Source organism: Jaculus jaculus, chromosome 3 (genome assembly GCF_020740685.1).
Source record: "Jaculus jaculus isolate mJacJac1 chromosome 3, mJacJac1.mat.Y.cur, whole genome shotgun sequence".
NCBI classification, from domain to species: domain Eukaryota; kingdom Metazoa; phylum Chordata; class Mammalia; order Rodentia; family Dipodidae; genus Jaculus; species Jaculus jaculus.
The window spans coordinates 16744182-16770900 of record NC_059104.1 but is presented as its reverse complement, the minus strand read 5'-3'; the positions used below and the strand labels follow the sequence as shown (position 1 = coordinate 16770900).

Below are 26719 nucleotides of genomic sequence, written 5' to 3'. Positions count from 1 at the left end.
TGTTTATTAGGTTTCACTTGATTCTTCCTGACAACCATTTAAACAATGAATGTTGGGAAATGTCCCTCAAAGACTCCATGACAATGGCAGGGATCAGCGCTTTTATATTTAGCTAATGCTATTTTTAAAAGGAGAAAATATTTCTTCCTGAAGGGATTATGGGAAGCCTTATTAAAGACACCTGCAAAAAAAACAAGTGACAATTGATCTTTATCGTCATTGATAACTGAGTTACCCTTTATATAAAACTCCTTTCGGGGAGGGGAAACAATAGCATCAAGATTTACCTTGACGGTAGATTCAAGAAATTGGCTAATTGGGACCTGGAGTGTTCAGCAATGGAGGTTTGCCCAGACGATGTGAGCGGATAATAAATAAAGACTCTGGTTTGTTTGGTTAAACTGAACTACGACGAGACTAGAATTTTCTCTCCTCACACTGCTGACACTATTTCATATTGAAATCCTGTCGCATCCCTCCTTTCCTTCCCTAAGTGACGCACCGCAAGGGGATTCTACTCAGCTCAGCCACTCTGCGGAGCACACAGTGGGCCAGCTGGCTTCGGAAGCCAACCTTGGCTTAGCCCGTGACTATGAGGAAATAGAACCTTTAGGAAATTCTCCTTAGAAGTAATTAAAAGTCACCATCAGGATATGTTTGCTTAAAGTTATCTATAGTCTCTGCAGAAACCAAAGGGGGTGGGGGAGATTTTTTTGTTTTTGTTTTTTTTAGTAAAAGGTTGCTCCTAGGGGCTATGTAATATAGCTAAATCTGGTAGGACATATTTTACAAACAAGTTCACAGAAGCAGAAAGGAAGGAGGGAAGGGGAAGGGGAAGGGGAAGGGGAAGGGGAAGGGGAAGGGAGGGGAGGGGAGGGGAGGGGAGGGGAGGGGAGGGGAGGGGAGGGGAGGGAGGAAGGGGAGGAAAGAGAAGGGAAAGGAAAGAAAGGAGGGAAGGAGGGAAGGAGGAAGGAAGAAGGGAGAGAGAGAAGGAAGGAAGGAGGAAAGAAAGAGAGAGGGAAGGAAGGGAGGGAGGGAGGAAGGAAGGAAGGAAGGAAGGAAGGAAGGAAGGAAGGAAGGAAGGAAGGAAGGAAGGAAGGAAGGAAGGGAGGGTGTGTCATACTGTGCAAAGACCCCACATCTGAGTTCCAGGCGAGCCCCAGGCTAACTTCACATTGCGAGGCAGAAATGCCTTCGCCCATGGGCTATGCAGTTTGCGGTAAGATAGTCACAGCCCGCCTTTTGTGTGACTAATAGCTGTTCCAGTAATTGTGGCCTATTACTGTTTTTTTTTTCAGACACAGTTAATTTTCCAAATTAAGTAATTTTTACTCCTTTTACAAACCAGTGACTCCTGAGGCGAACCTCAGGCAGGTTGGAATCAATGAGCATTGAAAATAATAATAATAATAATAAAACCAAAGAGGAAGACCAAGCCGTCAATGGAGACTTAGCTGCCTCCTCTGGGCTCCTGGTGAGAACTACTGGAAACTGGAGTTTAGGGAAAGTGAGAAAGGCTCACATGTTAGCAACAGCAGCTGGGATTTTAGAATAGGCACAGCTTTTGATAGCTACATTCCCTTTCCAAAATAAACACGGGGGGGGGGGGGTGTGAAAGAAAGTGTTTCTGCCTGAGTCACTATAAAGGAGAATTAGACAACAGAAGAAAAAAAAACAAAACAAGTGAAACCACAGCAGCAACAAGATGAATGAGGAGATGAGAGATGAGATGACCCTACAGTGTTCTTTAGGATCTCAAGTTCATAGACAAACATTAGCTTTGTAGAAGGTATTTCTGTTGGACTGTTGGTTCTTCTTTTTCTTTCTTTCTTTCTTTTTTTTTTTAAGACACCTTAAGACAGAGCAATCATCATGTGAAAAGAAAAGCTGCCTAGAAAAACAAAAAAGGCATTTTCTGAGAAGACTTTGATCCTGTACTCAAATTATTAGCTTAAGCACGCTTGCCTTGTGAGCTTTGTATCTGCCATAACCACTCTCTATCGTCCTTGTTAACAAAGTATTATTTTCACCTTATTATTACTAATCTTTTCTTTGTAAGTAACCACACCTGGTTTTATCCTACCCCCCCACTCCAAAAAAAAAACAAAAAACGGTGCAGTAAATATTTGCCCTTTGTGGCAATACAATGCATAATCTAGTTAATCTGGGCTATCTTTCCGTGAGAGGCGATTGTTTCTCTATTATGAAATGTGTTCACAGTGAGGAGAATACACACCAGATAGCCAGGAGGCAGACAGACAGCCACTTACCAGCATGTGGCTGCCACCAAACAGCCCTGACACAAATGCACAGCCACACCCACACACCAAAATGACTCACCCGAAGTTAGCCTCCAATCATAACCACGCCTTTCTTTAACAAACATGGCCTTTTTGGAGGTAACATTACACATGGCCGGGCTCATAGCCCCACACCCACTCTCTTTCCCCACAAAAAGGACCTCGAAACAAATAGAAACGTCCGGTGATCTTTTTCTGTTTTGCATTTGAGGACTTGACACAGTTGTTATATTACCTGGATGAAATCTAGAAATGTCAGGGGCAGCAAGTCATCCATATGTCCGATGTCTTTGGAGAAACGATTTAAAATTCTTCCTGCAAGAACAGGATATGAGAAATTACTCATTTCTCCAGATAGACCCCTTTTAAGAGAAAGAACTTGCAAACAAATCAAAACAATATTTAAGTGCATATGTATGTAATATATTACACATTCGTGGGAAATAAACCAACGTCAGTGGCAAAGAGAAAGAAAATAGGATGATACCTAAGGAGAAACGCAAATACTGCCAAATGGTACCGGGCAGGGAATTACAATATGGCCCTGATGTTTTAAAAACTTTAAAATTTGAAAGGGAGAAAGGGAAGTTTATGACTATACTGGGTTAGTGGAGTTTAAGAATTCAATTTTTAGATCTCATCTAGGACATTAATCCAAGTGTTAAGTGGGCAGGTAAACAATTATAAGGCAGGGAGGATGATTCAGTGGTTAAAGGTACTTGCTTGCAAAGCTTGATAGCCTGGGTTCAATTCCCCAGTAACCATGTAAAGCCAGATTCACAAAGTAGGCTCATGTATCTAGAGTTTATTTGCAATGGCAGGAGGTTACATTCTCTCTCAAATAAATATTTCTAAAAAGCAATTGTAAAACACATTAATTAATTAATTCTAACTGTTAACACCAATTTTGCTTCCATGATCAGAATTAACTTAGCTAAGTGTAATTGCAACTTCAGTATTTTTCCCCAGGAGGGTTCCCTGCATCTTACATCCTAAGAAAACTTGTGGAGTCCTTCCAAGTTATAGAGTATACTACCTTTGTACATGACATTATTTTTACATGGGTGCCAAGTGTGACATATACGGTCTCGAACATTCAAGAAGACAAGAGGAATGTAGGTAGCAGGCAGAAATAACACAATGATGAAAGATTACTGCATACCATCAAGTTGTCAAGTCTAATCCAAGAAAAATGTTTGTGAAAGGCTTCAGAGTGGACAGTCCAATCTGGCTTTTTTCTTTTTTTTTTTTTTTTTTTTTTTGAGGTAGGGTCTCACTCTGGTCCAAGCTGACCTGAAATTAACTCTGTAGTCTCAGGGTGGCCTTGAACTCATGGCGATTGTCCTACTTCTGCCTCCCGAGTGCTGGGATTAAAGGCATGCGCCACCACGCCCGGCCAAGATGGCTTTTAATATCTATTCTCTCAAATGATTTATTCAAAACAAATTAAAGGCACATACCCACCCTAATCTGATACAGACAACTTCCTGAATTTATTTTCTGACTGATGCTCCGGGAAGCTGCAATGTGGTACCTTTGGAAACCCTTTACGAGTTTGGGACAGAGCTTACAAACACCTCTGCTGTCCTTCCGGGCAAAGGTAAACAGAGGGTGTGCACACTGGCGACTCAGCTTTGGCCATACAGACTCCAGAAAGTGTCACTTCATGACATCCTAGGCAGGCGCAGTGACAACTCTTCCTGGCTTTTAATAACACTTCCTTCAGAGAATTGTCCTGAGGATTAAATGGGCCCATGCATGTGAAAGAAGCCAGTCTCAACGCCAGACACTTTTTCACAGGTGCCCAAACGCAAACAAAATGTGGGAATGACAACTGCTACCCAGAATCTGCAGCTACCTGGGAAAGAAGGTCAGCCTGTTCAAATGTGGACCTGATTCCATAGCTTCCGGTGGAGGCTAGGAGTCTACACGTGCACGGAGCTCCAAGGATGCTCTTTCTGCTATGTCCCGGATGAGACTTAGGGAGCAAGCACCAATAAGACACGCTCAAGATGTCACTCGGGTGATCTCCCCCCACCTATTCATATGTATTTGTTGCCTATCTGGTTACTTTTTTTAACTTCTCAAATAAACAAATCCAAATGAAGGAAAAATATCTGTTTAAAATATTAAAAAATGCAGGCTGGAGAGATGGCTTAGTGGTTAAGTTGTTAGCCTGCAAAGCCAAAGGTTTGATTCTCCAGGACCCATGTAAGCCATATGCACAAGGGGGTGCATGCATTTGGAATTTGTTTGTAGTGGCTGGAGGCCCTGGTGTTCCCATTCTCTCTCTCTCTCTCTCTCTCTCTGCCTCTTTCTCTCAAATAAACAAATAATAAAAAATAAAAATATTACTTTAAAAATATTAAAGATGCAACTAAGACACTTGTTATTTCTCCAACGGAAAAGTTATGACTTTCAAACAGACACAATGAGTGTATGGCTCCACTTTAAAAGATGTCTAAAACAATATTCACAATATGAAATGATGCCGGGCGTGGTGGCACATGCCTTTAATCCCAGCACTTGGGAGGCAGAGGTAGGAGGATTTCCATGAGTTCGAGGCCACCCTGAGACTACATAGTGAATTCCAGGTCAGCCTGGGCTAGAATGAGACCCTACCTCAAAAAATCAAAAAAAAAAAAAAAAAAGTGGTTAAGGTGCTTGTTTGCAAAGCCTAGGAAACCATGTTCAACCTCTCTCCAGATCCCACCTAAGTCAGGTGCACAAAGGTGACTCAAGCAGAAGGTCACACGTGCACACGAGGTGGCTCAAGTGTCTGCAGTTCTATTGCAGTAGCTGAGGCCCTGCTGCACTAATTCTCTCTCTCTAAAAAGAAAAAAAAAAAGATGAGGGACCGAGAACATGTCTCAGTGGCTAAAGACTCTTGCTTGCAAAGCCTACTGGCTCAGGTTTGAGTCCAATGGAAAGCCAGATGCATGAAGTGGCACGTGTAATCTGCAGTTTGTGCGCCCATACTCTCCTCCTCTCTCCTTGACTCTCACAGATAAAAATATTTCAGGTTGAGAAGATGGCTCAATGATTAAAGGCGCTTGCTTGCAAAACCTGCTGGCCCAGATTCAGTTCCCCCATACATATGTAAAGCCAGCTGCACAAGACAACATGCATCTGGTGTTCACTGATCTTGCCTATTCTATCTGTCTGTCTCTCTCTCTCCATCCCCTTGCAAAGTCTCTCTCCTCCTCCTCTCTCTCTCCTTGCAAATAAGTAAATAAAAAATATTTCTTGAAAAAGATAGAAGAGGATAGATGGTTTAGCAGTTAAGGTGCTTGCCTACCAAACCTAAGGATCCATGTTTAATCTGTCTCCAGATCCCACATTAGCCAGGCACACCAAGGTGACATAAGTGCAAGGTCGCATATGCCCACCGGGTAGCACAAGCGTCTGGAGTTTGATTACAGTGGCTGAGGCCCTGGTTTTCCAATTCTCTCTCTCTCTTAAAAAAATAAATAAATAAAATAAAAGTTAAGGCACCTTACTACAAAGACTAAGGACCAAGGTTTGGTTCCCCAGTACCCACATAAGCCAGATGCACAAAGTGGCACATGCATCTCGAGTTTGTTTAGCAGTGGCTAGAGGCCCTGGCATGCCTGGTCTCTCTTTGTATCTGCCTCTTTCCTTCCCCCCTCTCTCAAATAAATAAATTAAATTAAAGATGAAAAGGGGGGGCTAGTTAGATAGCTCAGCAGTAAAGGAGCTTGCCTGCAAACTCTAAGGAGCTGAGTTTGATTGCCCAGTGCCTGTGTAAAGCCAGATGCACAAAGTGGCTCACGCATCTGGCGGTCGTCTGCAGGTGCTAGAGGCCCGGCACACCCAGTGTCTCTGTCTCTCTCTGTCTCTATCTCTTTCTGCTTGTAAATAAAATTTTTAAAGAGATGAAAAAGCTACAGAGGAGACTAGTATGTGAGAAACCTTTATCAGATGCAACAACCTTAAGATCTCAGAAACCCAAAATTAGCAAACAGCATGAAACACAAGACTAACACAAACCACTGAGAAAAACCAGCTCCCCACAGAGCTACCCCACTAACTGACTGCTGAAAGATCTCATAACCTGTGCTCTTCTTCACCAGTGAGCAGGAGGTAGAAAAAGGTAAGGTCAAAGGGTGTGACAGCTCCTAAGAACTACCGAACAGTTCTGCAAAACAAGGAAGTAAATGAGCAGTGTTTGCAGATTTTCATGTGTCTCTGCAGCCGACGATTGTAATCAGAGCTGCGACGTCAAGTTCATGGCCTTGTAGTCATTCTCTCAGAGGTCTCCAAATCAAATCCTTATGATGGATCCTCTCCGTGCCATGCCTCCTCATCCCAATGACATGTGGCCCCCATTGGAATGTTTTGGGGATGTCAGGCAAGGGATTGAGTTTCCCAAGAGAATCCAGCCCATTTTGTACTGTTCCCTTGGAAGGGGCTTACTTCACACATCTTGCCTTTCCAGAACATCCAAAGCTCACCACTGCTTATTCTGCCCCCAGAACCGCAAGGAGTGAGTCTAATGTCTCTAGACACGAGGACCTTCCTGTACTGAGTCGCAGCGGTACCAGACTTCTCACAAGCAAATGACCCTTGGTGTCATAATGGCCTGCTCACAAGACAGTGTCCTCCTTTGGCTATTGCTTCTGTGCACACTCAGATGGCCAGTCTCAGTGTCTGGTACCCATGATTCAAATCAACCCCCTGGGAATTGCCTGCACACCTCAGGGTAATGCGGGAGCTCCCCTGCTCGCTGAAGATGCAGCCAGTCACGAAGCCAGACCTCACCCTGGACTCCCGTTTAATAAAAATGCACATCAGGGATGGTGGGATGGCTTGACGGTTAAGGCATTTGCTTGTGAAGCGTAAGGACCCAGGTTCGATTCCCCAGTACCCATGTAAGCCAGCTGCACATGGTGGCACGTGCAATCTGGAATTGGGTTTGCAGTGGCTTGAGGCCCTGGTGCACCCATTCTGTCTATCTCTCTCTAAAACAAATAAAGGAAAGTAAAATAAAATAAAAATAAATAATAAAATTGGGGGAAAAAAATCAAAGATGGCCTTCCATTCTGTTAGGTGTCCCTTTACTGTGGGAATTGTTTTCTTGGCTGTGCAGAAGCTTTATAATTTCATGCAATTGCTTTTGTCAAGTCTTAGTGTTATTTCCTGAGTTATTAGAGTCTTTTCCAGAAAGTCCGTGCCTGTGCTTTGTCCCACAGTGTTTCCCTATAACTGTTCCAGCTCTCGTATTAAGGCCTCTGATCTATTCTGAATTGACTTTTGTATGGGGTGAAGACAGAGATCTAGGCTCACATGGATAACCAGTTCCCCCAGCATCATTGATTAGAGAGAATATCTCTTCTTCAGTGTATTTTAAAAAGATTTTATTTGTTTACTCATGTTGAGATAGAGAGAAAGAAGAGACAAGAAAGAGAGAGAATGGGCATGCCAGGGTCTCCTGCCACTGTAAATGAACTCCAGATGCATGTGCCACCTTGTACATCTGGCTTACATGGGCACTGGAGAATAGAACCTGAGTCTTTAGGCTTTACAGCCAAGTGCCTTAACTGCCAAGCCATCTCTCCAGCCCCTCAGTGTGTGTGTGTTTTTGTTTGTTTGTTTGTTTTATTTTTCAAGGTAGGGCCTCACTCTAGCCCAGGCTGACCTGGAATTCACTATGTAGTCTCACGTTTGCCTCAAACTCACGGCAATCCTTCTACCTCTGCCTCTCAAGTGCTGGGATTAAAGGTGTGTGCCACCACACCCGGCTCTCAATGTGTGTTTTGACAAGATTAATAGCCAGAATATATAAATAACTCAAAAAACACCAAAAAAAAACCTAGTCCCATCAACAAGTGGACTACAAATGAAAGATGGTTCTCAAATGATGATGTACAAATGAACAAAATACAGGAAAAACTGTTCAACATCCTTAGCCATCTGAGAAATGATAATCAGAACTACCTTATGATTCCATCTCAAATGGCTATCGTTTAGAAAACCAACAACAACAAATGCTAGTAAAGATGCCAAAATGGGGGAGAGACAGGAGTCCTTATACACCCCTGGTAGAGATATAAATAGACCCAGCCACTATGAAAATCAGCATGGACATTCCTGAAAACACTAAAAGAACAGAACTACCATATGACCTACCTAGGTCACTCCCAGGTAATATACCCAATGTACTGTATGTCAACATGCCATATACCATAGAGACACTGGCCCATCCATGGCTTATTTCCTCAGTCTTCACAGCAGGCACATTCTGAAATCAGCCTAGCTGTATACCAACCAATGACGGAGTAAAGAAAACATGGTATGTGACATACACACACATACACACACACACACACATATACACACACAGTAGAGTTTTATTCATCCACAAAGAAAAATGAATTTATATCATTCAATGGAGAATGGATACAACTACAGATTAACACATTAAGCAAAATAAGCCAGACTCAGAAAGACATATTGTATGCTTTCTCTCATTTGTGGATATAAGATTATATGTAGATATAGATATGTAAAGCCATGTATATGTGTATATGTGCATATGTGCATGTGTGTATATATATATATATGTACATATATGTAACTACACACACACACACACACACACACACACACACAAATGATTGTAGAATCTAACTTTAATGTCACGTGTAAAATTCTGATACCTCTCCCACAGTCACATTTCCGTATCACCAAACTGTAATTAAAAATGTGGAAATTTGCCTGGCGTGGTGGTACATGCCTTTAATCCCAGAACTCGGGAGGCAGAGGTAGGAGGATTGCCGTGAGTTCTAGGCCACCGTGAGACTCCATAGTGAATTCCAGGTCAGCCTGGGCTAGAGTGAGACCCTACCTCGAAAAATAAAAAAATTTTAAAAAATGTGGAAATTTACATGTCAAGTTATAACCCTACTTTTTAGAAGGCATCCTATCAAAATATTGAGGTCTGTTTTATCTGAGATATATTTCACATCTTATATATATTTCAGGCATATAATTCAATGCATTTAATAATTTTATTGAAGGATACAATTATTAGCACAATAAGTTTAAGACATGTTCCCTCCTCATTCCCCAAATATGTCATATGCTATTTATAGTTAATTCCCAGCCCCAGGTGACCAGGAATCTATTTTCAGGCTCTATAAATTTGTCTTTTCATAAGTACCTTTCATATAAATGGAATTGTTTGGTGTGTGGCCTCTTGTGTCTAGTTTCTTCTGCTGAGCCCAACACATCTGAGGTCCACACATGACATAGAATGTGTCATGAGTTCTTCTCTTTCGAGCCCTATTCTTTGCCACAAAAGCAGTCTTAGGGGGCTGTGGAAACGGCTCAGTGGGATACCGAGCTTAGACAGCAGCAAGGTCCTGAGGGGCAGCAGCCCTACAGTGAGACAGGAAAGTGGAGACAGGATCCCAGAACCCTGCAGGCCAGCAGCAGACAACACAGACAGCCTGACTCTAACCAAGTGGCAAGAAGGACTGACACCCAAGTTGTCCTCTTACCTCCACATAAACACCACGGTACATGCATGATCCTCCCTGCCTACCCTATGCCCCCCACAAAAAAAATAACAGTCTTAGTCAGGAACCAAAGACAGCTCCATCAAGCCATGTCACACCCGGCCCGACCTTGAGAGCAGAAGGCAGATCTATTTGGTGGGTGGTTCAATATTAAGAACTTCTTTTATCTGTACTCTGTACTCACATTTAGGTAAACATTTAAAAAGCACATATAGCTGGGCATTGTGGTGTGTGCCTTTATTCCCAGGCTGATGTAGGAGGATTGCAGTGAGGCTAAGGCCAGCCTGGGGCTACAGAGTGAGGTTCAGGTTAACCTGGGTTAGAGTGAGACCCTACCTCAACAAGATCAGAAGACAGACAAACAAACAATAAAACGTGTAGGAACATATCTGGAATTTACTAATGGTTGTAGAACCTAATTGTTTCAACAAGAATTAACTTTAGGGGCTGGAGAGATGGCTTAGTGGTTAAGACGCTTGCCTGTGAAGCCTAAGGACCTATGTTCAATGCTCCAGAGCCCTCGTAAGCCAGATGCACAAAGGTGAGGCAAGTGCAAGGTCGCTCATGCCCACCAGGTGGTGCAAGTGTCTGGAGTTCGATTACAGTAGCTGAGGCCCTGGTGTGGCAATTCTCTCTCTCCCCACCCTCGCTCTCTCTCTAAAAATGAATTTTTTTTGAAAAAGAATTAGCTTTTGCTACTAGTTGAGTGGTAAAATGTTTGTGTCTAGTATGTGTGAGGTCCTGAATCCCAGAACTTAAAAGAAAAATATGAGGGAGAGGGGGAGAGGAGAAGAGGGGAAGGAGAGAAGAGGGGAAGGAGAGGAGAGGAGAGGAGGGGAGAGGAGGGGAGAGGAAGGGAGAGGAAAGGAGAGGAGAGGAAGGGAGAGGAGGGGAGAGGAGGGGAGAGGAAGGGAGAGGAGGGGAGAGGAGAGGAGAGGAGAGGAAGGGAGAGGAGGGGAGAGGAAGGGAGAGGAGGGGAGAGGAGGGGAGAGGAGAGGAAGGGAGAAGAGGGGAGAGGAGCGGAAGGGAGAGGAGGGGAGAGGAGAGGAGAGGAAGGGAGAGGAGGGGAGAGGAGTGGAAGGGAGAGGAGGGGAGAGGAAGGGAGAGGAGGGGAGAGGAGCGGAAGGGAGAGGAGGGGAGAGGAAGGGAGAGGAGGGGAGAGGAGCGGAAGGGAGAGGAGGGGAGAGGAAGGGAGAGGAGGGGAGAGGAGAGGAGAGGAAGGGAGAGGAGGGGAGAGGAAGGGAGAGGAGGGGAGAGGAGAGGAGCAGAAGGGAGAGGAGGGGAGAAGAGAGAGGTGGAGAGGAGAGGAGAGGAAAGGAGAGGAGGAGAGAGGAAGGGAGAGGAGAGGAGAGGAGAGGAGCAGAAGGGAGAGGAGGGGAGAGGAGAGAGGCGGAGAGGAGAGGAGAGGAAAGGAGAGGAGGAGAGAGGAAGGGAGAGGAGGGGAGGGGAGAGGAGAGGAGAGGAGAGGAGAGGAGAGGAGAGGAGAGGAGAGGAGAGGAGAGGAGAGGAGAGGAGAGGAGAGGAGAGGAGAGGAGAGGAGAGGAGAGGAATGGCAAGGTGGGGAGAGATAGAGAACATGAGAATTCACTTTTGGTTTGATATCCCAGAGGGAGTTGCAAGCCAGAAGCACACCACATCGAGTGAGGCTGATCCCATGTGAGCCTCTAGTCAATCAACGGGAGGTGGTGTGGGGGATGTGGAGGACACAGTGAGACGTGGAATTTAAACCCAAGCCATCTAACCTAAAGAGCACAAAGTCTACCCAGTGGCACAAACAGGATGGACCTGAGTAAGACCATTCTAAGAGTGGGCCATCCCAGGCATTCGGCATCGTTCTCCACAAACAACACAACCAACCCAGCATGAGCACAGAAAGGAACTGTAGTGGCCCGATAACGTGGCAGACAACCCAAAACGGAGAAGCAGCCAGGCTACCCAGGAGCCCATCACCCCCTGCCGCTCAGGAGCCACCAAACTTCAGGTAATGCATCCAGATTCAATTGCGACTCAACTTCCTCGTCCGCATGATGGAAATGACAACTGTGCCTCTATCAGTTCACAGGTCAGGGGAAGAGCCAGAGCTCACAAAGACATCTACATGGGGAGCTAGTACACACACATGAGGGTTACTCCGATTATTGCTGTAGGACGGCAAAGCTTGAAGGGACTTGAAAGATCTCCAGGACTAGTGATCCCAAGCTATCATGTGAAGATCCAAAGCTCTTCAAGTTCTTTGCAACTCTACCTTGAAGGCAGAGAAGAAAGTGGAGGCCAAACACACCGAACTCCAGACACTCCATCAAGCCTCTCAAGGCTGCCAGTCCCCTCCCCATGGGGCTGTTTCACATCCATCGGGCATCCATGTAGAGATGGCCTCTGAAGAAGGGCTTCTGCAGGCTGCGGGCCACACCACACTCCTCTTGCTGAAGGAGAGGAGACAAGGCACCACAACATTTCACAATGCGGTGATGTCATCTCCCAGCCTTCTGGGGATTCCCGCGGTGCAGGGGCGAGAAGTATGACAAACTTCCTTCTTCGGGACAACTTCCTGCTGCCTCTTACTTTTGTCCAGTGATATAGCAATTGACCTCCCTCCCCCCAGCCCCCTCGGGACCTGTTCTTTCCTTTCCTGTCGACTTGATCATCCCAAATAGTATTGGCACGCCACTTCCCAGGGCTCACTCAACCTCACAGCTATGCCACGAAGCATCTGAAGCTCAAACTAAACCAAACACAGTGCTTTGCCACCAACCCATGACTGCTCAACTTCTCTATGTCCCAGACCTACGCTCCCAACACACAGCATGAAAGCGTGAAAAACACTTTGGGCTTATCTCGATCCCACATCATTATTAGCATGTCATAATTTTTCATTTATCGTAACCTCACCTGCATCCTTATTTCTTTATTTACCATATCAATTCTATCAAGTTTTTTTTTTTTTTCTTTTCGAGGTAGGGTCTCACTCTAGCTCAGGCTGACCTGAAATTCACTATGTAGTCTCAGGGTGGCCTTGAACTCATGGAAATACTCCCGAGTGCTGGGATCAAAGGTGTGCACCATCACACCAGGCTCTATCAAGTTTTTAAGACCATCAAAGAGAGAAGATGGCAAGCATTGACTGGCCACTCCTCCAAGCTGAGCACCTCATTCTAGGCACCTCTGTTTTCTACCTGGAAGTAGAAGGGGTTTCAATTCCCACTGAACGCCACCTACCAGGGTCTTAGCTTTTTCCTCCTCAACTCTTGCTAACAAAGTCCTCAGAAACTTGCCTGTCTTTATCCATAGGGGGCAGGTTTTGGGTAACCGCTGCTCTTCTGGGGAGCCCATGGCACTAGCTACACTTAGCTCACCCACAGTGACCAGGGTACTTAACCCAGGGGCTGGTGGCCAAGTATCCAGGTGATTCCTCTCAGGAACTCCAATCCACAAGAGAAGGAGGAAAAAGTGTCGAATGTACCATCAAAATGAAGAGACTGACACATACATACTCTGCGACAGTGGCTTCCAGCTCCCACAAGGATCACCACATGCCCAGGGTTCCTGGGCAGTCAGCCTCGCTCTAGCTCCATGAACTGCTGCTGGCCCAGCCTCCTTCTGTTCACCCCTCCCTCATCTGAACCAGCTCAGGAAGACGCTGGCCCCAGTAAGCAAAGCCTTCTCACCGGGCACTATCACCCACTCACAACAGACAGACCCAATGACACCAGTTGGGGAAATGAGAGACTTTCTATTAATTCAAATTCCAAGTTACTAGCTACCCCCTCGAGCAACAAAGCTTTTAAAATAATTTAAATCATTTTTTTGGCAGAACTTATTTCATGTGGGTTACAAACTTCTGATTTCTTAAAAGACAGAGAGTACAAACACTTTTTCTGGATGGCCCAGAACTGATATTGTTGTTGTTGTTGCTGTTGTTTAGTTGGTTGATTGTTTGTTTGTTTGGTTGGTTGGTTGGTTTTTCAAGGTAGGGTCTTGCCACCATGCCCAGCTCCAGAACTAAAGTTTTAAGCACCAACTATGAACTTTTTTGTCTGGTTTTTAAATCTATTTTATTTATTTATTTGAGAGAGAGAGAGAAAGAGAGAGAATAGGTGTGCCTGGGCCTCCAACCACTGCAAATGAACTCCCGATGTGTGCACCCCCTTGTGCATCCGGCTTACGTGGGTCCTGGGGAATCGAACCAGGGTCCTTTGGCTTTGTAGGCAAGTGCCTTAACCACTAAGCCATCTCTCCAGCCCTCCATACTGTTTTCAAATGTTGTCATGTCCTTGGAAGCTGATAGCTTACTTGAATGCAGACCCACCTCCTCAAGGACAGTGCTCTTGTATTACTGAGCTTGCAGGTGACACATTTTGCCACTGTCCCAAGAATGCTGTCACCGCAACTTTCACTTTAGTGATGAGAGCAGAGGACACTTCAGCCACATGGTTAAAGTCGGGCCTACCATGACCTTTATCGGTTCTCTGCAAAGATATACCCAACACCGAAGTCTGAAGACCCATCTTTTCCCCCTGCACTGTTTGATGAGTGACTGGTTTGTTTTGCTTCCTGATGTCCCCGAGAGTCAGGACATGTCCTGAGAATACATCATGTCACCATCTCCTCAACACCTTACCTGCGTTTTCAAGCAAATTCCTTTGAGAACTAGGATGAGAGGGATGTGGGATCTCCTGTGGTGATATGAGAGGCCTTTCTAGAATAACTACACTGTGTTTTCAAAGTGAGCGGCGATTTGTCTTTTTCATACAATGAAGACATTTCCAAAATAGATGTTATTACATGAGACATGACAGGTTGACACAAACGCATTTCAAGGTGTGTGTGTGTGTGTGTGTGTGTGTGTGTGTGTGTGTGTGTGTCCTTTCCTTTTCTCATGAGATCTCATTCCTCCTATCTCCCCGAACAGGTGGGATAGGATTCCTCAACTAAGGGGACATGTGAAAAGATCAAATAACATTGAGACACAGCGACCCCATAGTCTATGCTCCATGCTTAGCTTCGAATCTTCCTGGAACTAAAAAAAACTACAACTTCTCTTAACTTTTTAACCCTTCCCCACTTCCTTCACCTTCTGTTAGAACTTGCTGTTTAGAATTAAAATAGGATTGGTTTTGTTGCTTGGTGTCTATATGGGAACATCATAACCCAGCCTTGGTGGTAGGTCATCAGGTTACAGAAGTCTTGCTTAATCAGCAAGTCAAGTAAGTGAAGACCTGAGTTCAGATCCCCAGCGCCCATGTAAAATGCCACGTGTAGTAATACGCATCTGTCATCCCAGTGCTGGGGCGGCAGAGACAGGAGGACCCCGCAAAGCTCACTGGCTAGCTTGTCTAGCTCCAGTGGTGAATTCCAAGTTCTGGCAGGACTAGCCTAACACAGGGCCTGAGAATTTGAAAGGCCGTCAGAGATGTGTTGACACCAAGTGTATGATTTGTCTACGTGGGAGGCAAAATACCTATTAGGAAAGAGACCTGACTTCCACCTTTCATCCATGGTTCTTCAAAGCCATGTTTGTCAGGAGAACTATGGCATAGGGGCGAAGGTGAGAAACATTTCACACCTTTGAGCAGGCTGGAGACACTCTGGTAGGTTCTACAGAAAATGGCCCAAGAGATCAATGGTGCCTGTGCTTCCTCATGGTACCCTCCCCTCACAGGGCAGTCTATGCAAGAGCTTCTCACCTGGGATTTGGGTTCATTCACACCTAGTTTCTAAATAACCACCACACACAGGGTCACCACCTCCAAACAATGACAGAAATACTGTCCTTATTTAAAGGTGAGCTGAGACTTCAAGACAAAGAGATTAACTCAAGGAAATTAACTTCAAGCTGTTAAGTAGCCTACCAAGGATTCACACCCAGCATTACAGAGATTTACAAAGGTGTGTTCATGTCAACACATGAATGACACTGGGCTGCTTCTCTGGACACATCTGCAAGCCTCTTAAATGCCTACTAATAAGAATGAGCCAATAAAGTTACAGGCTGGGCAGGTATTAAGCTGGTATGAATGGCTATGAGCCAAAGAGCCCTGGCCTTTTCTGATTGGTCAATGTCTGCTTTGCTGAATGTTAACTACTTTGATGATCGCTACTGTTTCGAGTTTTAGAAATCCTCTCTTGGCTAACCATAATTGAAGTAAAACATTTAAAATAACTCCACCTCCAAATGAAATTACTCAAGTTACTGTAGGCTGAAAGAATCTATTAACAAGCGAGCAAATGAATGAACGAATGAATGAGGACATAGGTCTGAATAAAAAGCATAACTGATTAGGAAAGTTCAGGGCCTTGAACTCCACCTCATCTTGGGCCCTGCCATGCTCAGTGACCCACAGCAAATCAAACTGTGTGTGGCTAAGAGACATGATGATGGGGCTGGAGAGATGGCTTAGCAGTTTAGGCATTTGCCTGCAAAACCAAAAGACCCAGGTTCAATTCCCCAGGACCCACGTAAGCCAGATGCACAAGGGGGCGCATGCATGTGGAGTTCGTTTGCAGTGGCTGGAAGCCCTGGCGTGCCCATTCTCAATCTCTCTCTCTCTCTCTCCCTCCCTCCTTCTCTGTCAAGTAAATAAATCAATAAAAATAAAATAATTTCTAAAATAAAATAAAAAATAAAGGTCTGAAAATGTCCATCAGCCTCAAGAACCTTTTTCCACGAAGATCGCAGCAACTGTATAAACATCTGAACAAAGAAGGCCGCTCCCCACAAAGGGCAGCATCCGACCCAGTCGTCGACACTACCTTGAATTGCCACCTGGCACGTAAAGTCAGCTTTTTCCCTCTCCAATGCATATGCGAGTGTATGTAATGCTCAAAAATAGGACAGCAAAAACATTTGGTGTGAGAACGAGACACAACTTGAAGACAATGGGCCCTCCCACCACCCACCCTCTGTGCTGGAAAGGGATCAAGCAACACCCAGATCTGATTGTCAGTTCTATCTCCAGCACATCATTTTAATATCTGGGAACCGCCAGCAGATGTTACAGCAAACTGGCTAAGGCCGTGTTCAGTGTAAACGTGGAGGGCTTTGTTGGGATTTAAAAAAAAACAAAACAATAAAAACAAAAAAATTTCGGCACATCATTAAAAAGCAAAAGGCAGCCACTTTCAACTACTGGATTACTTCTTTTAAAAAGTTGAGATAAAACTCATAACAAGAGCCAGGCGTGGTGGCGCACGCCTTTAATCCCAGCACACGGGAGGCAGAGGTAGGAGGATCGCCGGGAGTTCGAGGTCAGCCTGAAAATGCAGAGTGAATTCCAGGTCAGCCTGGACTAGAGTGAGACCCTACCTTGAAAAACCAAAAAAATAAAATAAAAAATAAAACTCATAACGACAGAACACAACGCTGTGAGCGGTGTGATTCTACTTATCGTGTTGGTTAGGAATAGCTCATATGCTCTCTTAGCGAGGCCACTGTGGCGCTCTTACAAGGAATGGTGACCTATTCGAATGGTACTGCCCGCTACTCACCCCAGCCAGCCACCAGGTCCTTTCCAGCCTCGCCCCTGACCCTCTTCCCACCAAGGCATTCTTAGATGACTTGAAGCTATTACCCAGCTTCTGCTTGTACCCTCATCTTTCTTGACTTTTTCTATAATATCTAATACTGCTTCGTGCCCTGTTTTTTGAAATAGCCATGTATACTAGGCTTTGGGATGTAACTCTTGAAAAAAAAATTCCTCTTAATATCTATCTCTTGACATTCTGGCTATCTTGCCCATTCCCTTAGTTCATCAAAAATTTTTAAATATTTTTATTTATTTATTTGAGAGAGGGAAAGAGGCAGAGTGAGAGAGAGAGAGAAAGAGAGAGAGAGAATGGGTGCACCAGGGCTTCCAGCCACTGCAAATGAACTTCACATGCATGTGTCACCTTGTGCATCTGGCTTATGTGGGTCCTGGGAAATTGAACCAAGGTACTTTGGCTTTGCAGGCAAGCACCTTAACCACTAAGCCATCTTTCCAGCCCTCAAAAAAAAAAAAATTATACTGATATCCTGAGCTCTTTCAATTCTGCCCTCACAGGGGTGGTCTTTGTCCCAGCTCACCAAGTCAGCTCATCTCTAAGGACAGCAATTACCAAAAATACCTAACATTGCTCCCCCCCGCCCCCCCCCCCCCGTTCCTCTTAATTTTCAGTGCATACATCTGGTCAACCTCCCCCCATTGGAAGTCTCTGGTGACTATGAATGTGTAAGTAAAGTGCTTAGTGAGAATAGAATACAGTCTTAATGATCCTAGCTTAAAGTGTTTAACATAATCCAATAAATAACTTCCAGTGAATTTCAATATAAGAGGAGCTTTGAGACTTACACTGGAATTTCGAAGGGACCAAACATTTGAGCCTTTAAGAAAAAGACACAATTCAGATTCTGACTTTTTGATACTTTCAGGACCTTCCATGTGTTTTGAGCAAACCAAAAGAAGCCAGCTGTGTTGGTGGCATGACTTCCTAAGGACTGAAGTGGCCTTCCTAGCCCCATGCATGTTATTACATCAAATAACTTAATCAGAACACAAACTGTTCTTAGATTTCTGCAGAGGTAATTAAATAACCATTCGATGCCAATTAATCACAGTCAAATAAGAGGCTGTGAGAGGAGAACTCTATACGCACTGGAGACTATTTAATGGTCAAATACTTGGCAGGCACTTAGTTAAACAATGATTCATTAAACCTCCTTTGCCACACAATGGCTAGGCTAAACTCAACGTGAAAGAATCGAAACTCCCTTTGTTCTCCCATAAAAAGACATCAAACCTCTGTGCGTGATATTCTTTTCTCCCTCACTTAGCAGACTGCTCAATTGCATGATTCATGATGTGTTCAGCTGCTCCGATGCCCACGGGCGTCCCTAAGTCCTCCTTGGCTCTGAGTGCTGAGGCTCCGCGGCCCTTTTTTCACCCCAACTGCACAAGAGAAGGAGCGGGACAGCTGACCGCACCTACTCCAAATGTTTATTCATCTGAGCGTGGAAAAGAAAGCCAAACTCAGAACTACCTTCTAACCCAGGACAAGAAGCCATGGCCATTTCCCTAGGAGGAAATGGTCACCCTCAATAAGAACCCTTGATCTTCACAACCTGTCAACCCAGCATTTTTGGTTCCCTGCATCTACCTTATCAACTAGGCCCTTGGCAATGAAATGGCCCATTATAACACAGACCCGCTACAAATTCAGCTGGTGCTCAAAGACCTTTAATCACATAACTCAGAAGGGTTTTACTGCCCTCCCGCCAGTTCATTTCTTCCTATACAGAAAAAAAAAAAAAATCGAGGAGCAGGACTTCCTCCTCTCTCTGCTTGCCAGGCTTCTGCGTGCACACAGCACTGGGAGCCTTTGCATGGTTTTAGGTATGGTACTAACGTTTTGCAAAAACAACAGGATCTGAGCTGGAGAGCTGGCTTAGTGGTTAAGCACTTTCCTGTAAAACCAAAGGACCCCGGTTCGAGGCTCGATTCCCCAGGACTCACGTAAGCCAGATGCACAGGGGGCGCACACATCTGGAGTTCGTTTGCAGTGGCTGGAGGCCCTGATGCACTCATTCTCTCTCTCTCTCTCTGCCTCTTTCTCTCTATGTCTGTCACTTTCAAATAAATAAATAAAAATAAACAAAATTTTTTTTTTCAAAAACAGGATCCTTGCAGTTCACTGCTTATTTGAGTCTCAGAGATCTCAGAAGTGGCTGAAATATGGACTCTGGGGTGTAATAGTATCAGACTATTAAATTGTGTCCTATGTGCAAAAAGAGGGGTTCCTAGCCCAGCTTACTATAGTCCTACCACACATATAAACTTAAAGTTTTAGCTGAGAGTGTAGCTCGGTGGCAGAACTGTGTGAGCTGTACACAGCCCTGGGTTCCAGCCCCAGCATGTCAATTAACCAATTAAATGCAAATATCAAAAAGTACATTAAAACACACATTTCTCTTCATCAAAGAAGAAAATACATGGTAGGAAATGTTGTGGAAGGGAAAGAAATGTTTCAAGACTTTTTAAAAGATTAAATATGTAATCTTTTTTTTTTAGAAAAAAGTCTTACACATATATGTATCAACTGTTGTACCTCAACACTGAATACATCAGGGCTAAATAGCTATGCATTAGTTTCATGAGCCAGTTAAGCAGCTTTGCAGAAAATTTATGAAAATATATTTTAATTCACATATTCACTGAGCAGTAGGAAATAGAGTCCCACTTTTATTGGCTTTTGTTGGATACACACTGTTAAAGTCATGTGCAGGTTGTAACAGGGACTGCAGGGCGCACCACCTATTTACTATGTCAAAAATGAAAACTATGCCGGGCGTGGCCACACATGCCTTTAATCCCAGCACTCAGGAGTCCGAGGTAGGAGGATCACCGTGAGTTCAAGGCCACCCTGAGACTAAATAGTGAATTCCAGGTCAGCCTGGACTGGAGTGAGACCCTACCTCGAAAAACCAAAAAGAAAAAGAAAACTATGAGTCGAACACTGTGAAGTCTTAACACAGCCGCAGAAGAGGAGGCACTGAGGAACCGATTTTATGAATGTGAAATCTGGCTTTGGGATCCTTCAGTCATAAGGCCCTCATTTTTGTTTTATGCCAACTCAACAGCACCTTATGTTAGCATCCCCCCCACCCCCACCCCCCATGTATTTCTCAAGCTCAACTATGACATAAAATGATTCCGAGTGGAGAGGAGGGAAAAAAAAAAAGTCACTCTGCATCTAACAGAAACATACCGTGGCAAAACAAATTTTCCTGCAAATATAAGCAGTTTTCCAGTCTATCAAAGTAGTGCCAAAAAGTAGATTTATGCGCATTAAAGTGCTGACAGGAATGAAACATTTCAGCAGTAAATAAAGTACGTTGTAACCCAATCGTCAAATCAATAAAGTCATTAAAAATAGACTGCATTCTTCAAGAAAATGGTGAGTTTAAGGGGGGAGGGGGGAAACCCATCTTGCTGGTGGTGGAGGACGTATCGCCAGACGCAGCTGACGATTAACCGAGCTGCCCCATGTCTCCTCGGGCCCGGCGGGCGGCATCCTTGGGGTCTTATCTCCCTCCTCGTGCTTTTACCCATGTAAACTGCCACGCAGCATTTCCAGCTTCCCCACAGGCACCTTATAAATACAAATAAGAAAATAGGCCCTGGGTTTTTCTTCTCCTCTTCTTCTTGATGGCCCCAGACTGACAGAATATTATCACTTTTGTAGAGTCTTGCAAGTCGGCACAGTCATGTTGGGCCAAAATGTTCTGCGATTATAACATCCATTTATCTAAACTGCCAGTGTGTAACAAATTCAGGTGGGGTCCGCGCCACCGAAATTAATTTTACTACTCGAGAAAGACTTCTTACACCAAAGCTGTCAAAAGGAAGACAGGGAAGGAGTGGAGACACTAAACACGGTTTGCATTTGGTCTAATTTTCACGTGTAGGACTAAATAAGGGAAGGTGGCAAGAAAGTAGACAGAATACCTACTCTCTTGAGGGCAGGGGTCTGGGTCCCCTGGGGATTGCAGCCCACCGTGCCAGGACATAGCACTTCCTACCACTAATGAGCTTAAGCTGCCTCATGTAATCTACTGACTCAAGACAAAGGACTCGCCAATGGCAGTGTGTGTGTGTGTTGTTACATGGTTCTGCAATGTCACTCCTAGGTAGACACACCCACAAGGATCTGAAGCAGGGACGCAGACATTAGCACACCCGTGACCGTAGCACTGGAGTTAGGGTCACCAACACCCACACGGATGCCAGCACGTGTGGAAACCCGGCTCACCCTGCAATCCCAAGCGCCAGGAGGCCCCCAGGGCAAGCTGGCTGGCTAGACTAGCCCAGAGCTCTTGGTCCCAAATGTTAGGAGCCGTGCAGACGCCATTACAAGTTGGCGCCGGTTTCCGGCCTCTTCTTGGTCACAGCTGGTGTAAATCAAGCACAGTGCGCATGCTCCAACCCCTCGTGGGCCGATGCTAATGAGGCATCCAGAAAGTAACCAATCACTGGTGGCCACATATCCTCAGTTGACCAAACATTTGTGGGTAGGCAGCCTAAAACCCTATATAAACAGTTGCCTTTCGTGGTTCTGGGTCTTCGCATCTAGCAGCTTGGCAGTCCCCAATAAAGTGTGTTCAGAAGAATCCTGATTGTGGCGTCCTCCTTGCTGGTGAGGCGGGCGAGACACCCAAAGCCACCCTGGCCCAGTAAATATGGTGGACAGTGAGTGACCGAGGAAGATAATCAACATCACTCTCTAGTGTTCACCTACAAGTGCACAGGCACTTGTACACACACACACACACACACACACGCAAAATATTACCATACATGGAATCCCGGCCCACTGGCTGACATGGCTAAATCAACACAACCATGGTTTCACGAAAGCCTCCTACTTTCCAACAGAATCTGAACTCAGGGAGCCCCATCACAACACACCGATTAATATTTTACGTGAGTCACTGCTAATCAACAGTATAAGAAAAGGCCTTTGGGAAGTGGCCTCAGCAGTCCTTGTCCTCTGTTAACCCTAGAGCTGTAAAAAACAAAAAATGTAGAAATGCCAAAATTTAAAATATAGAGGGGAAAGGGTACATCTAAATTGATAAAGACAGTGAAGAAGGAATCGTGGGTTAGAGAGATGGCTCAGTTGATGAGCTGCTTGCCATGCAAGCACAAGGACCCAAGTTCGGATCCCCAGCACCCACCCAAAGCTTGGCACGGAGGCAAGTGCCTGTAATCTCAACACCGAGGTGGCAGACAGCTGCTGGCTAGTTCATCCAGCTCAAATAGTAAGCGCCAGGGACACTGAAAAACTGTCTCAAAAATCAAAGTGGAGAGCAACTGTGGTGGTCACCTTGACCTCTGGCTTACACACACACACACACACACACACACACACGCGCAAGCCGGGTGTGGTGGCGCACTCCTTTAATCCCAGCACTCCAGAGGCAGAAGTAGGAGGATTACTGTGAGTTCAAGGCCACCCTGAGACTACACAGTGAATTCTAGCTAAGTCTGTACTAGCGTGAGACTCTACCTCAAAAAAAAAAAAAAAAAAAAAATTCAAAAGAAGGCAGGCATAGTGGGGCACACCATTCATACCAGCACTCGGGAGGCAGAGGTAGGAGGATTGTCGTGAGTTCAAGGCCACCCTGAGACTACATAGCAAATTCCAGGTCAGCCTGAGTTAGAGTGAGACCCTACCTCAAAAAAAAAAAAAAAAAATTAAAAGAAGGGCTGCACAGATGGCTTAATGGTTAAGGCGTTTGCCTGTGACGCCAAAGGACCCAGGTTAGATTCCCTAGGACCCACGTAAGCCAGATGCACAAGGGGATGCGCGCGTCTGGAGTTTGTTTAGAATGGCTGGAGGCCCTGGCGTGCCCATCTCCTCTTTCTAGCTTCCTCTCTCTCTCTCTGCGCTTGCAAATAAATAAATATATATATATATTTTTTAACGTTCAAATGAGGAGGCCTTTGTGAAACTTCCAGTGGATGCGTTTTCTGCAGTGAAAAGCAAGGAGAACATATACAAGGGGCCAAAGGAAATGGAAGGAGCAAGATCAAGTTTAAAGAAGAAAAAAAGACTACACCTATCATGCCCATAAAGGCTGTCTGAGGTCTGAGGACAGGCACTGAGGGTAATGGGATCCTAGGAGCCGCGTCCATGAGGTCAAGGGCCTTGAAGTGTGGTGGTAGGGAAGAGAAAGGAAAGGATGCGCCACGTAGGCGTGGGGGACCAGGGACGTGGGGGGGAGAGGGAAGGGGGAGAGGAAGGTCCAAGACCAAAGGAATGCCAAGCGATGATGGCCATCGGTTCAGGGCCCCATACTCAGTCCCAAACGATGAGGACCCACTTGGGACTTAAGTCCTCAGAAGCTTCAGGACACCAATGACACAAAGACAGCAAACAGCCAGCACGTGTCTGCATTTGTAATTCTCCTTAAATGTGTGTGTACGTTGGGGTGTGAAAGGGCGGGTGCACGTGTGCCACGATGCACAAGTGGCAGTCACAGGATAACTTCCAGCGTTGGTCTTTGTCTGCCACCCTTTAAGACGGGCTCTCTCGTTATTAGTCACTGCAAATTCCCGATTAGCCAGCCCTCAACCTTCTGCAGATTCTCCTGTCTGCCTCTCATCTCACCTCCAGAGCGCTGGGCTTACAGACAGTAAGGAGTGCTGGGATTACAGATGTGCACAGCTGTGCCCAGTTTTATGTGCCAAGCACTTTACCCACCCACTGAGCCATCTTCCCAGCCTTTAAAATTTAGTTTAAAAGCAGTATATAAATTAACTAGGTAAAGAATTTCTCCTCAAAGCCAAAGTTGTTTTCAAACCTCTCAAGGGGCCCAGTTGGAATTCAGTGGGACCAGATCAGACCAGAGAGAGGGAAGACTCACCCCCACCTCACTTCCCACACGTAGTTATCCTCCACTCGACATGGCCTGAGCCTTGCCATTGCCAGACTGCCAATATGAAACTAGTTTTGCTCAAATTGCATTTAAAGCCTTCAGTAAAACCCATGGCCAAACGGAGCAATGATAGTAAAATCAAAAAGTTCATAGGAACTATACAAATTGTAACTTCTCAAGCTCAAGTTTTGTTGCATTTACCCTATACTTCAAGATCAGATTGGGCTGGAGAGATGGCTTAGCGGTTAAGCGCTTGCCTGTGAAGCCTAAGGACCCCAGTTCGAGGCTTGATTCCCCCGAACCCATGTTAGCCAGATGCACAAGGGGGCGCACGCATCTGGAGTTCATTTGCAGTGGCTGGAGGCCCTGGCGCGCCCATTCTCTCTCTCTCTCTCTCTACCTCTTTCTCTCTCTGTCTGTTGCTTTCAAATAAATAAATAAAAATAAACAAAATATTTTTTAAAAAAAGATCAGATTAAACACATCAGTCTCCATAATAGTCACAAAAAAAATTAAATGTTAGGGTTGGAGAGATGCCTTAGCAGTTAAGGCACTTGCCTTCAAAGCCAAGGGATCCAGGTTCAATTCCCCAACACCCACGTAAGCCAGATACAAGAGGCTGCATGTGTGTGGAGTTTGTCTACAGCAGCCCAGTCTCTCTCTCTCTCTCTCTCTCTCTAATAAATAAAAATAAAATATTTTTAAAAATAAAAAATAAATGTTGGGCTGAAGAGATGGCTCAGGTGATTGCTTGCAAAGCCTGCCAGTACAAGTTCAATTCCTCAGCCCCCATGTAAAGCCAGATGCAGAAAGTAGCACAAGCACCTGGAATTCATTTGCAGGAGCAAGACACCCTGGCACGCATATGTGTGTTCATGTGCACATGCGTGTTTGTGTGCCCACGCGTGCACACGCGCACACTCACACACACAAACAAATACATTAAAATATTTTTAGAGATGGAGAGATGGCTTAGTGGCTAAGGTGTTTGCCTGCAAAGCCAAAGGACCCTGGTTCAATACCCAAGGACCCACGTTAGCCAGATGCACAAGGGGACACATGCATCTGGAGTTCGTTTGCAGTGGCTGGAGACCTTGGCATGCCCATTCTCTGTCTCTCTCTCTCTCCTTTTCTGTCAAATAAAAAGAAAATATTTAAAAAGAAAAAATGTTTCTAAAATTCTTTTGTTTATTTTTATTTATTTGAGAGAGAAATAGGCAGAGAGCAAGAGAGAATGGGCGCGCCAGGGCTTCCAGCCACTGCAAACAAACTCCAGACACGTGCGCCCCCTTGTGCATCTGGCTAACGTGGGTCCTAGGGAATCGAGCCTTGAACCGGGGTCCTTAGGCTTCACAGACAAGTGCTTAACCCCTAAGCCTTCTCTCCAGCCCAGAAAAAATGTTTTTTTTTTTTTTTTAAAAAATTAAGATGTTGTTCATATTTTAAACACCAATATTACAGGGCTAGGGACGTAGCTCAGTAGTGGACTGCTTGCCCAGTATGTACGAGGCCCTGGATTCTAAGGCAACACCTGAAAATAAATAAATATTAAAGAAAACTGGACCCATTTGCACCACAAAGCAAAACTCTGTTAAATGCAAATGTAAAGGTGAAATACCTCTATGGTGTGGCAAGAGGTAACAAATCCCCATGCTATTGCTACAGAAAGGCTTCCAACCAGCGCCCCTCAGCAGAAACAAAAGGCTCCAATTTGGATGAATTTTCCTGGAAGAAGTTCTGCTGGGTCCTTTGGCTCCAGAACATTCCTCAAAACATGACTTGGACATTGGGGAGAGCTTTTATTCTCTTCTCTTAATATAAATCATTTTAGGGACTGGCCCAACCCAGCGTACTACAGAGAGTTCACAAGACACAGGTCTTTGATCTTTGTGGCTTTGCCATGTATGTTTTTAAAATTTCTGGAATGCACCCAGGGAGGCGAGCTGCTTGACAAAGACACTATAAATATCCGAATAAATAAATACATACAAACATCTGGAACCCTGATTAAGCACTAAAGTTTTATTATTTGGGGGGAGGAAGAGGGAATGGAAGGGGGGGACATTGAACAGCATTTTCGTTTTTATAGAAAAACGTCCTTGTCTTTCCTTATGATAAAGCCCCTGTGATACTAATAAAAGCGTTCAGAGAGCTCAATTCCCATAGAAAGTGCAGCGCTTGTGCCTCCCCACAGAGGAACCACCGAAACCTTACCAGGACTGAGACTGGAGTGAAATTCACTTTCTAAACTGCCAGAGGTGGATGAATATTCATGAAGTATCAGCCATCATTCACAACAAAAACAAATCCAGGTGATCTATTCATTTGTGCTAGAGTTGCATTAAATGCGCACATGCATACATTTTACTTAACTTATAATGCAATAATTTCATGGCCTAAGGGGATAATAGGTTGCTTTTCTCTTCTCTGTGAAGTGCTTGGAATTGTAATAAACAGTAAAAAGA

General features: G+C 44.9%; 1 protein-coding gene across 1 annotated transcript in view; it reads right to left on the bottom strand.

The window, feature by feature from the left end:
• The window catches only part of Abcc4 (ATP binding cassette subfamily C member 4), a 287715-nt gene that overhangs the window by 91308 nt on the left and 169688 nt on the right, over nt 1-26719 (bottom strand). The window contains exon 20 of the mRNA XM_045145529.1: nt 2536-2615. Coding sequence (XP_045001464.1) covers nt 2536-2615 — 80 coding nt within the window. The remainder of the gene's footprint in view (nt 1-2535; nt 2616-26719) is intronic.